The sequence below is a fragment of the Macaca thibetana genome, chromosome 17 (assembly GCF_024542745.1).
Source record: "Macaca thibetana thibetana isolate TM-01 chromosome 17, ASM2454274v1, whole genome shotgun sequence".
Classification (NCBI taxonomy): domain Eukaryota; kingdom Metazoa; phylum Chordata; class Mammalia; order Primates; family Cercopithecidae; genus Macaca; species Macaca thibetana.
This window is the reverse complement of record NC_065594.1, coordinates 14,828,887-14,841,162: the sequence shown is the minus strand read 5'-3', so window position 1 is coordinate 14,841,162 and position 12,276 is coordinate 14,828,887. Positions and strand designations below refer to the sequence as shown.

General features: G+C 41.2%; 1 protein-coding gene across 4 annotated transcripts in view; it reads left to right on the top strand.

The window, feature by feature from the left end:
- Window positions 1-12,276, top strand: part of DCLK1 (doublecortin like kinase 1) — a 352,724-nt gene that overhangs the window by 250,251 nt on the left and 90,197 nt on the right. For all 4 annotated transcript variants that reach the window (XM_050766067.1, XM_050766068.1, XM_050766066.1 and 1 more), the window contains one exon: window positions 911-1,027. In XM_050766067.1, coding sequence (XP_050622024.1) covers window positions 911-1,027 — 117 coding nt within the window. The remainder of the gene's footprint in view (window positions 1-910; window positions 1,028-12,276) is intronic.

The window sequence follows — 12,276 nt, the reverse complement described above, 5'->3', positions numbered from 1 at the left end:
CATGGGTTATTGGGGGTGTTTTAAAATATGCTTTATATTTTTCCATCTATCGTGAACATTGATTATCCTTACAAGCATACAATTTTTGTTAATTATTAGAAGCAGTTTCTTGAGAACAAGATATGTGGCTTTGCACAGCATCATAATTGGTCAAGGGAGCTCATTAAGAGAGAAATAGAAAGCTCTCTGCCATTTAAGATGTTCAGCATTGAATATAATGGACGTGAACACTGAGAATTTAAATCTAATAGAAGTGAAGTTGTTTCTTATCCTCAAGCCACAAACCATTTCACAGACACAATATAAGCTCTGTGGCAGCTTCGTGTGTTGGCACAGGCTGGCAGGATGCCCTTGTTGCAGGGAAATACCACCTCTTCACCAGTTTTACCCCTTCCAAGCAAATGCTGACATCTCCCACATATCATAAAGACACACAACTATCTCCGTGAGGACCCACAGTAATAAACTTGGTCCTGTTGTGGTGGGTGGGATCTTCCACCACCACATTTCTTGGTTTATGAAGTTGACCTTTCTTCTAACATTTTCCTTGGAAGCAACAACAGTTTATCCTAAGAGACCCACACATACAGATAACTCAAGGAGTGAGTAGACAGAAACCCAACAAAACACCTCTTTATTAGCCTATATCACTCCCAATCTAGCCAAAATATTATTGTAAGGAATGTAACCTAGGGGGATTGAAGTATTATTTACTTCCATGTCTAAGAAGCCCATCGTGTCCTTCCTCTTTGTTTTCTTGGTTCCATTGTCATAGACAAGAATCTGTCTGGTGGAAAGTAGATGTGACTGAGGATGGTCGTATATTTCTACTTCCAGGTTTATTGTGCATTTTGAGTTGGTGTGTGTGCCATTAACCCATAATGACGTGTGGTTGTTGTTCTTTCCCCAGAATGTCGAGTGGTGAAGTCCACTTCTTACACCAAAATAGCTTCATCATCCCGCAGGAGCACCACCAAGAGCCCAGGACCGTCCAGGCGCAGCAAGTCCCCTGCCTCCACCAGCTCAGGTAAAGCAGCAGAGGAGATTTTGAAGAAATTGCCTTGTTCCTGACACAGGATGAGCAGAGGGTGTGCGAAGCCCAGAGTGTGAGGTTTTTAAGCGAGTGTAGGTTCCGGTTTATAATTTTAGAACATGTTAGAGCGGTTGAACAGATTTGCTGGAGTCTAGCATATTGGCTGCAAGAAAAAGCATTGAGCTTCAAAATATGTGCTTAGTGAAGATTCAGGAAACCCAGATTTGCCCACAAATAGAAGAACGTTACCATCTTGTATCATTTCTATCATCGAAGTTAATCTTTCAGATTCTGGAAGTCTCTGTTAAAGCATTTATCCTACCTGAGACTGGCCTATGACAAGTTTCCCATTTGTATTCGCTGAACCTTTGTTAAACACACTTTTGGCTCTCAGTTTCCTTTCATGGCTCTGAAGCTAAAGGTAGTGAGATTGAGAGGGTGGAGCAGGGATTGCTGCAATGACCTTGGCCTGAGCCTGCCTCTCAGTGGGTTCTAGTGCTGGTGTTGGAGAGGCTGTGCATGCACAAGATGAGCACCTCAACCCTACCTTCTCCTTTTTTGTTTTAAAACTGACATGAAGTCAGTTAGAAAGTTTCTTATTCATTTATCTCAGGTGAAGAGTCTGTATCATTATTAAAGGGAATTATTTATTAAATGACACAAATTGTTGATTGGGAATTATTAAATGATACAAATGTCAAAGTGATTGTTACCTGATTTTATGAAGACAAGAAGCTCTTATAAATGAGAATAAAGACCTCTGGGGCCTACTTGGAGGCGTTCTTTTACTCCACAGCATTGGCCAGGGGGAGTGTGAAAAGAGCTCTCAGCTGAGGCTGCCTAAGAAGGAACTTTCAATAGGGTGGATCATTATAGACCGTTACAGGTCATGGGCCGACTAGACCACCCAGCCCACCTTGATTCTCTAAGAGTCTCCTTCCCCTTGGAGTTTTACCAATTACTGCTATTCCCTAGACAGATCTCCAAAGACCACCTTCCCCTCTGACTCTCAGCCTAGGGTGGCATCGATGGGCTGCCAATGCCTCCTTCCCACAGCATGGCCTGCATCCTAGCCAGTCAGGAAATATGTTTCAGAGCACAGCTGGCACTTGAGATGCATCTTGTTTGCCTCTGTAGTTAAGGGTGAGCTGAGAACTCCTTCCTTAGTATGACACTGCTCATCTAAATAGGATGGAGCCCTAAGATGAGGCATTGCTAAAGGATGAGGCAGTAGACTCAAAGCTTAGAGTTCATGAGAGTCACTTGGGAACTTGGTGAAGTTTGTCATCCTGACCCCCCACACCCTGAGATTCTGAGTAAGGACCTAAACCTGTGTTTCAGCAAGTACTCCAGGTGATTAGGATCTGGTAGTCCATGGCCCACATTTTGAGAAACAGTAGGTAAAGGCAGTGGTTCTCAAACTAGCAGCATCACCATCACCTGAGCACTTGTTAGAACTACAAAGCCTTGAGCCCCCTCTCCAGAACCACTGAATCAGAAACTCTGGAACTGGAGCCCAGCAATTTGGATTTTCCCAAGCCCTCCAGCTGATTCCAGTGCACACTTTGAGAAGTAGTGGGTTATGGAAAACAGAAATAAAGTAAATGCAGAAAATCATTTGACTCTGGATAATCTGGAGGGAAAGATATGACTTGTTCATCTTTATTTACTGGCATGACAGAGATGACTTCCTTTCTACCTCCCTCTTTGCCTCCAAGTAACAATGTCCATCAGTGTTCTTGCAATCCAAGAGCAGACCTTTTAGATACCTTGATGTGTAGACCAAAAGAGCAATGAACAAAGGAGAGTACCATATGCCAACTTCCTTTTCTCCCTCCTTGCAATGGCCTGGCTTCAGAGAGTCAGTCACCTGGGAGAAGAGAGAATTTCTTTCTGACGATGATCCCTTCCCCAGGATATCAGGGAAAGTGTCTCTTCAAGAGAAATATCACCCACACATAGAGAAGAAGACCTCCACAGAATGACAGAGTGATCCTGGAATTGCTGCATGGAAAACTCCCCTGGAAGAACTGAGCTTGTCCAACTGTCCAGGTTGATATTGAGCTCTGTGGAGGATGTTCAGTCTTAACTAAAGACCATTTCTCACTTTCTCTGATTAAATATGGGCTGTAGGGTCCGGTGTGGTGGCTCACACCTGTAATCCCAGTACTTTGGGAGGTTGATGGGGGTGGATCCCTTGAGGTCAGGAGTTCAAGACCAGCCTGGCCAATGTGGTGAAACCCCCGTCTCTACTGAAAGTACAAAAATAAGCCAGGCGTGGTGGCAGGCGCCTGTAATCCCAGCTACTCAGAGGCTGAAGCAGGAGAATCACTTGAACCCTGGGGGGCAGAGGTTGCAATGAGCAGAAATCACGCCACTACACTCCAGCCTGGGCGACAGAGTGAAACACTGTCTCAAAACAAAAATATAAATAAATAAATTAATAAATAAATCTGGGCTATAGGATGAACTCCCATGGAGCAATAAAGGAGAGCAAAATCATAAGCCTAGCCAGCATATTGCCCCCAAAATTTTGGCTACCTAATGCAATCATACAAGGATGTGAAAGAGAAGGAGAGCCTGTATTAATGAAACCATATCAATACTATTAAAAATCATCAATATTAAAAAACAAAATTAGTTCTCCATCCAAACCAACTTTGACTTAAATTTTACTTAACCTTTCCTATCTTCTTCCTCTCAGTATATAAGATGAATAAAAAAAAAATGTGGGGCAGACACATCTAATAATGGGTGATTAGCCAAATTCTTATGTTTTTTATATTACAGATATTCTAAGAAAATCAATAGGCACTATAGCTTTTAATTTTTTATTGTCATTGTTTTTAGCAGCTTTGTTGTTAAGAGCTGTAGGTTGTTAGATATTTCTGGATTTAAGTTTCTTTCTTTTTTTCTTTCTTTCTTTCTTTTTCTTTCTTTTCTTTCTTTCTCTCTCTCTCTCTTTCTCCTTCCTTCCTTCCTTTCTTTCTTCTCCCTTTAAGTCAATAAAGATGGAGAATAGATCAGATTCTTGTGTACATGTTAAATAATGGACTGATGAGTCTAATCTTAAAAAGATATTTATGCATATAGGCAATAATTTCATTTTATAATTAACTGGTAATGTAATCACTATTCAGCATTATAAGAATTTATATTCATTTCTGAAAAGTTAATTTTGGAAACTCAAGAAGAGAGGCAAATATATTAAATGTACTTGTATGTCACTGCCAACATTTGTAATTATTCCTTTTAGAAGTTTAAAATGGGTAGGACGCATTGCCTCAAAATCAATAGGTTGCTCCAAACAAGCATTTCCACATTCTATTTTTTCTTTGAAGTCCTTTTCAACTCTAGTTGACACCTGGTTGAACTGACCAGCACTAACTTGAAATTTGTGATAGGTAAGTCATACCTAGTATCATTTTCATAAAGAAAGTAGAGTCCAAATTCATTCTAAAATTAACACATTCTTGAAGAATTAGCACTTCTAGGTGTCTTTAACTTCTAGGTCAAAATTAATTATATAACACTAATCATATTTTGTTTAATGTGAGCTTTTTATGCATTTAAAATTTTCAACTTGCTGCATTTTGACGTGGAGGAGATAACATGCAACCATTTTCTGATTATGTAAGAGCTTATTATATGCACTGACTGTCTCTTGATTCTGACTTGCTACCAAGAGGGACTTGTTCCCACTTTCCTTTGGATGGTTCCAATTTAGAGAGTTTCACAGAGCAGTCGACTCCCAGTCACAAATGTGTGGATTGTGCCAGTGACCTCAGGACTACCTCCTTTCCCTGGAACCAGACCCAGGGGTTAAGGAGTTCGGCAGCTTTGCCAGTTCTCCTGGACGCAAGTGCAGCTGCTGGATGTCAGGGAAGCCCCTCTCTTGGGGCCCCTCCACTGCTCTGGCCCAGGTCTCCTGTCCCTACTCAACTAAGGCTTTTGGAACTAGTGGAAAGGCACGTTGAATTATCTCTATACGGCTTGCATCACATTTTCTTAAAATAGCCTGTTTAGTGTTTTTCATCGATCATATGGACTCAAACATGAATTTTACTTAAATACTCCATCAACATTGGTATTGCCCGAAACCCAACTACCACCGGACTTTTTAATGTTAAAGCATCTTTAGACCAGGTGTGGTGGCTCATGCCTATAATCCCAGCACTTTGGGAGGCCAAGGCAGGCTAGTGAAACCTGGTCTCTAAGAAAAAAAAAAATACAAAAATTAGCCTGGCATGATGGTTCCTGTGTTTCCTGTGGTCCCAGCTACTCAGGATGGCTTGACCCCGGGAGGCAGAGGTTGCAGTGAATTGAGACTGCACAACTGCACTCCAGTGTGGAAGACAGAGTGAGACCTTGTCTCAAAAAAAAAAAAAAAAATCTTTGTTTTCCCCTAAAACATTAACCTAAAGTTTATAATGATTTCTACTTCAGTGTTTAAATTTCTACTTCCAGTATTCAGTTTCCTATATTATACAGAAATTGCAGCATATTATAAAGTTAAGATCTATGCAATTTTCAGGCTATGCTGCTATGAATATAACATGGTTAACTTATATTTACCTGACACATTATAGTTTACATATGGCCTTTCTTTCTTCAATCTTTTTTGATCCTCCTATTAATTTCCTAACAGCAAGCAAGTAAGGCAAGTTATTATTATCTCTGTGGAAATAAGAACACAGTGGCAGGGCTGGGATAACTGCTTTGCTCTGAGTCCCAGAGTTCAGAATGGCACCTCGGGGCTGGCACCGGGGGCTTCTGGTGCTCTAGACACACAAGGCTGGCAGTCCTTGATACCTATTTCTTCACCTCCACTTACTAGAGTTTTGATCCAGAATAAAATTAAGCTAGTCCCTGGTTTGAGAGTGCAATTCACAGCATCACAACACCTTGCAACATAAGCCTAAGTATTAGTCCCTTGGCACCAGGGTTCCAGGAGGTGAATGATTTACCCCAAATTCCTGATGAATAGCGTTGCTGGACAGAAACCTCCCTTGTAAGTCAGCATTAGAACAAGAATGAGAATCCTCTGTAAATCCTCCATTTGTCCCTTACCCAGTTCTCTTCGTAGCGCTAAAAGTGGTTCAAAGTGATTTATTAAAGTGTAAAGTTCGTTTACACTTTCAGAACTATCAGTTACAGACCAACTAGTGTCAGGCATTTCCTAGGCACTAATGATGCCCCTATTCTCAAGAAGCGTAGGGATCGAGGCCTCACAGATAACATAATTCACATACCCATTGAATTATGATTAGTCTGCATAACAGAAAAGGCTGAAAGAAGGCAAACAGAGCTAGCAAAGAGAAACCAGAAGCCTTAATAACACATGAAAAGAATAAAGAGCCTCCAGATAAATTGCGTGCTGAGATGCTGGAGGATGAATCACTAAGAAATTGGAAAATGACTTCTAGCTGCTTCTTAAAGAAACAAGAATCTGTAAGGAGTAAAGAGTTTCATATGGGTTGACTCTTCATACATGTGTATATATTTGGAACACAGATCTAGTAAAATGTGTAAGTTAAAAGTAAACTTCTTTATTTTTATTTTTGAGACAGGGTCTCACTCTGTCACCCAGGCTGGAGTGCAGTGGCAAAAGTGAAATTCTTTTAAGCAATTTTTTTTTATCTACATAAGGAAGTTATAACAAAATAACTCTAAAAATAAGAATAAAATATGCATTAATTTGGTTTTAATAAAGACTGATAAAATTTCAGTTGGCTTTATATTGTTTTCTTAATCTTACAAGGAAACTGTGTTTATCTTGAAGTTTCATAGCTGCAGTTCTCCTTAAAACTTACAGATTTCAAAATTTTGATCTTTTCTTGGATTTGGGAAAGCTTTGGGGCCAGGCATGGTGGCTCATACCTTTAATCCCAACACTTTGGGAGGCCTAGGCAGGAGGATTGGTTGAGATCAGGAGTTTGAGACCAACGTAGGCAACATATGGAGACCTGTGTCTACAAGAAATTTAAAAACTAGCTGGGTGCAATGGTGCACACCTGTGGTCCCAGCTACTTGGGAGGCTGAGGTGGCATGATCTCTTGAGCGTAGGAGTTTGAGGCTGCAGTCAGCCATGATCACACCACTGCACTCCAGCTTGGATGCCAGAGCAAGACCCCATTCCGAGAAAAAAGAGAGAGAAGAAAAATGGCATATTTTGTTTGTTTTAGAGTTTTTATTTCCATTTAGATAGCCAACTTTTTATCATAGAATGATACCCTGTATTTAGAATCTCTGTCTGTGGAACCCATAGCAGACATCACTGAGGCCCAATTAGTGCCTCACACCTTTCAATTCCAATATGAGATAATGTATTTTCTTGCCCTTCAGAAGCTTATAGACTGGAGTAGAACCATTCATGGCAACAACCATTCATTCATTCAGTATGCATTGAGAATCTATAGTGGACCAGCAACGTTGGGTGCTGGAGATGCAAGGGCAAACATTTGAAAGAAGGAAAAGACAAATGGCTTAGTTCATGAACATCTACCATGACAAAGCACCATTCTGAACGCCCAGTCTTAAAACTTCTGTGTGACTCCAGAAATCCTAAAGTCTTTTTATTCATGCTATTTAAATTTTACTTTTTTACAGTTCTATAAAAATGTTTTATGCAGCATATGCAGATAAGAATCAAAGCTGGGGAAGTGAAGAGAATTTTAATCAGCTCACTACTAGTCCAGTTTGTGAAATCCTTTTGATTTATATCAAACACCTTCAAAGGTAGATTGCCAGCTATTAATTTTTAGTTCAGTCTTTTCCTTTAGTGTAGGGAATTCAGCCTTATACAATGTATGGAGAATCTTTTTTGCTTTGGAGCTCCAAGGGAATTGTTGAGAACAAAATGCATCAAGAAAATCAAGAGGTTGGTGAGTCATCCCTTGTGTCTTTGGAATTTCTGGCTGCACGTAAGGCCCATCCCTCCTTCCATTTCTTCTTTCTCTGCATCCACCAACTCTCCGTAGTGCTCACCCCAGCAGAACCTCCAAAGATACTCTTCAAAGCCTTGAACCATTATCTTGACTTACTGTCTACTTGAGGGCAGCAGCCTACATCAACTGCTTGTATAAATTTCTTACTGTTAATGCCCCACATTAATTAAATATTTCCTGAGTATCTACTGTGTTCCAGACATGCATTAGGTCCCAAGGGTGCAAAGATGCTTAAACCACAGTCCTTGCCTTCAAGTTGCTTATATTATAGTTGGGAGAGAAACATATACAGCCATGTGTCCCTTAATGGTGGGGATGTCTTCCAAGAAATGTGTTATTAGGCAATTTAGCCATTGTGCAAACATCCTAGAGTGTGCATACACAAACCTAGATGGTGTAGCCTGCTACACATGGCTATGTGGTATGGCCTGTTGCTCCTGGGCTATAAATCTATACAGTATGTTATCGTGCTGAATATTCTAGCCGTTGTAACCAGTGATAAGCATTTGCACATCTAAACAGGTGTAAACGTAGAAAAGGTGCAGTGAAAATACAGTATTATAATCTTATGGAACCACCATCGGATCTATGGTCCATTGTTCACCAAAACATTGTTATGTGGTACTTGACTGTATACCACGTAACTGTAATAGTGTAATAAGTGCTGTGATGATCTAGAGGAAACAGGTTAGATCTCATTAATAGGGTCAGAGAGCTCTTCCAAGAGAAAAGGATCTATACATTTGGATGTAAAAAAGGGCCAGGAGGGCATTCCCGACCAATGTGAGCTAAGGCACAAAGACATGAAACTATATGGCATAGTTAGGGAATAGTTGCTTGTTCAATAAAAACGCAGGCTAGAATTCTAAGAAAGAGTTGGAAAGATAGTGGTAGCCCCATTGGTTGTGGTCCAATTGCACAGGGTCGTGGAAGTATATTTGTGCTATAGGTTGTAGGTATTATGAAGTGAAAGGGAATTTTTCACCACGCCATGAAAGATCGCAGTTGAGTTTTGGAAACAGTGGCACGGTGGTAGAAAAAATTGCTATGAAAGGCCAAGGGCCAGGAAGGCTCTATGAGGCCATTGTAGTCATCCTGAAATGAAATTGTCCAGACAGAACTGAAAGAGCATCGTTGGGAATGGGGGAGACCTCAAAGGGAAATGAAACCAGAAATTGAACTGGATGTGAGGCTAGAAGAAGAGAGAGGAATCAGAGATAGGAAGCAGGTTTGTTGAATGAGGAGAGGTAGGGACTGAGTTTCATTTTAGATATGTGGAGTGTGAGGTGATTTGGAAATGTTTGTAAGCAACTGGAAATAAAAAACTGTTCTAAGTCAGGAGATCTGAGCTAACGATATATATTTGGGAGACCCTGGTATATTGTAGTGATTTGAATAATAGAAATGTAAGGTACCTCCCTGCTGCCTCAAGAACAGATTTGTAAAGATGTAAATGGAACCATGGGGTAAGTCTGCATTTCTAAGAGCAATCGGCAGAAGCAGGGAAGAACAGTAAGAGTACAGAGACAGAAGTCAAAGGGGCAGAAAGTTTTGAGATGAAGGAAGGGGCAGAAATGCTTGATGCTGAGATGTCAGGTAGCATGAGAACTGAATGGGAATCATAGGATTCAGCAATGAGGACGCCACTGTGGCTTACAAAGGAATGGGTAATACCAGATGGCAGGGGGACCTGGTCTGGGAGTATCATTTTTGGGGGTCACCGTGGGTCCTCTCCCAGGCTGGCTCCAGGGCTTTACTCTAGCGGGAGCTGTCCTACAGCAATTGGTTGGTAGGGATCAGCCCCAGGACCGCCATCCACCCTGACCCTTGGTGCTTGTGGTCCCTAGTTCCCCTGTCATAACCATAGCCTGTTCTTGAATCCCAGCTGATAGGGATCAGATCCAAAAATTGCCTAATTTTATATCACAGGACTCTAGTTGGTCTTTTTTCATTGTTTAAATTTTTTTTCTTGTACCCCAAATCGTCACCAACTCTTTTCTCCCCACCCTGTCCACATTCAGTGGGTCACCATTCTCCCTGTGGTGATGCCATCACTAGCTGACATCCTCCCACTTTATCTTACATCTGCCCTGGGCACCAATGTCCAACCTGCTGCCATCACCTGTTGTCTGCCAAATAAAGTCTGGACTCATTCTCAAGTGGAGGACATTTTCCTTTCCAGTCATGTCTCCCTTTTCTTCTCTGGACCCATGCTCCATCCTAGAAACAAATTTAAATTGTCCCCAGCTTGGGCTTTTCCACCTCATCCCTTTATTCCTCTCCCTTGGCCTTGCTAGAATGTCTTCCTCTGTTTCTTCAGCTGTCTGAAGCCCACTCACCCAGTCTGGCCCTGCAGACCTCTGCCACTTTCCCGGATCACCTCGCTGTCCAGGGTCTTCCCCAGCCCTGCAGTACTGCGGCAGCTGATTCACCGATGACACATTGTACCACCTTGCTCAGTTGCAAGGTCTCTGAGAGCAGGGGTTCTTTGTGCATTCTGCAGTGACTGTGAGTTCATGGTAACTACTGGGTAAATGTTGACCACACAAATGAACTGAGAAATACTAGGAGCTGTTGCCTAAATTTCCTGAGGTTTGGAGCCTTTGGAAGTATTTATTTAAAAAATTAATTCACAGAGCCATGTCCTTGTCTCCCTCTCCTCTGTTCCTGGGGCCCCTCCTTCCCCTTATTCTCAGTAGATGGTTTCTTTGAATTGGACCCATTGTCTGAGTTCAAGAAGAGAAGACAGACATGGAGAAAATCAGAGTTCCACCTCGCCCATGAGGTGAGCACCCAGGAAGCTAAAGTTAGGGAAAAAGTACATCATCTTCCCTCTGTTAGGTAGTTGTCTCTTTTCTCTTGGTCTCAACTGATCCCCAATGTGCCCCCCACCCCCTGCATTTTTTTTTTTTCTTCTCAATGTGGCAAGCAAGGAACAAAAGCTGAGAAAGAGATTTTAGGGAATGAACAGCCTACACCATGATTAGGGAGTAAAGGAGAGTCTAAGGCAGGAAGCCAGATCTCCCTGGCAGCATGCCTGAATCGCCACCCCCAAACCCAAGGACACACACATATATGCAAACACATTCTCTCCCCAAATCTTGACAAGTGCAGCACCAGAAATAAATGAGCCGCCTTAAGTGCTAAAAGAAGACAGGGAAACAGTAAGGTGGATTTCATGTCCAAAAAGTTGCACATCTTTTAATTAGATAGTCTCACTTGGAGATTTCTCTGACTTCAGAACCAATTTGAGATACTTACTAACATTTCAGCTTTCACTTGGTGTCTGAGACTTTTAGGAACGTAACTGCAAAAAGAAGGGTTAACCTACATATGCCTGGAAAGTCATTTAAAAGGACAATGAATTTGTAAATTAAGCCAAGTATTTCCAAATTCTAGCATGGTTAAAGTAACTTTGATATTTAATCATAAGCATCTAGAGGACAGGGAGCAATAAGAATCTAGCATGTATTAAGTGTACACTATGTGTGCTGATACGTTGATATCTAGAGCCCTGGACTCGTGGCTCCAGTGAGTGAACAAGAGTGGGTTCACCTGTCTGAAATGATGAAGGAAAAAGCGGATCTGCACACTTCCTGAGCAGTATTATTCAACGATGCGCTGTGACCAGTATATGCTGTTGGATCCCTGGCAGGCTTAGGTGACAGCTGAGTTGAAATAAAGGAGGGTCATGTACCGTCGAGAGGGATAGAAGTCAGCTCTGCAGTGAGATTTCTTCCACAGCTCTTTGGTGGCCAGTGATGTTCATTGGTCCTCATGGTATCAGTGAATGATCCATCCTGAAGTTGAGCACTTCTCATTCAAGGGTAACAAGCACAGCAAAGGAAGACATTTCCTATTTTTTAAAATAAGAAAAGGTGCCTATACAGATATAAGCAAAGGAGACCAGAACTGGGTAAAGGCAATGATTCTAATGAGTTCTTTACTAATTCAGAGTTTAGTGGATTCAGATTGAAATAATTAATTGTTCGGCTGTTTAACAACAACCATATTAGTTTAATTGTTCCCATTCAAGATAAAGAATTGTTTAATAAGGGCCTCTGAAAAATAATGCCATTTTAAGTTGAATTTTAATAAGTTCTATTAAATAAGAAACAAAGCCTTGTTATTGGCACTTAGAGACTTCTGGCATTACAGAGCAAAAACCAAGTGAACTCAGTACATGTGTCAAACTTATTTATGAAAGAAAATTATTTATCCCAGCAGTGATTCAACCAGAAAGTGTGTAATACTTTCTGGATGTCAAGAACCATTTTAAGAAGTTGCTGATGCTCT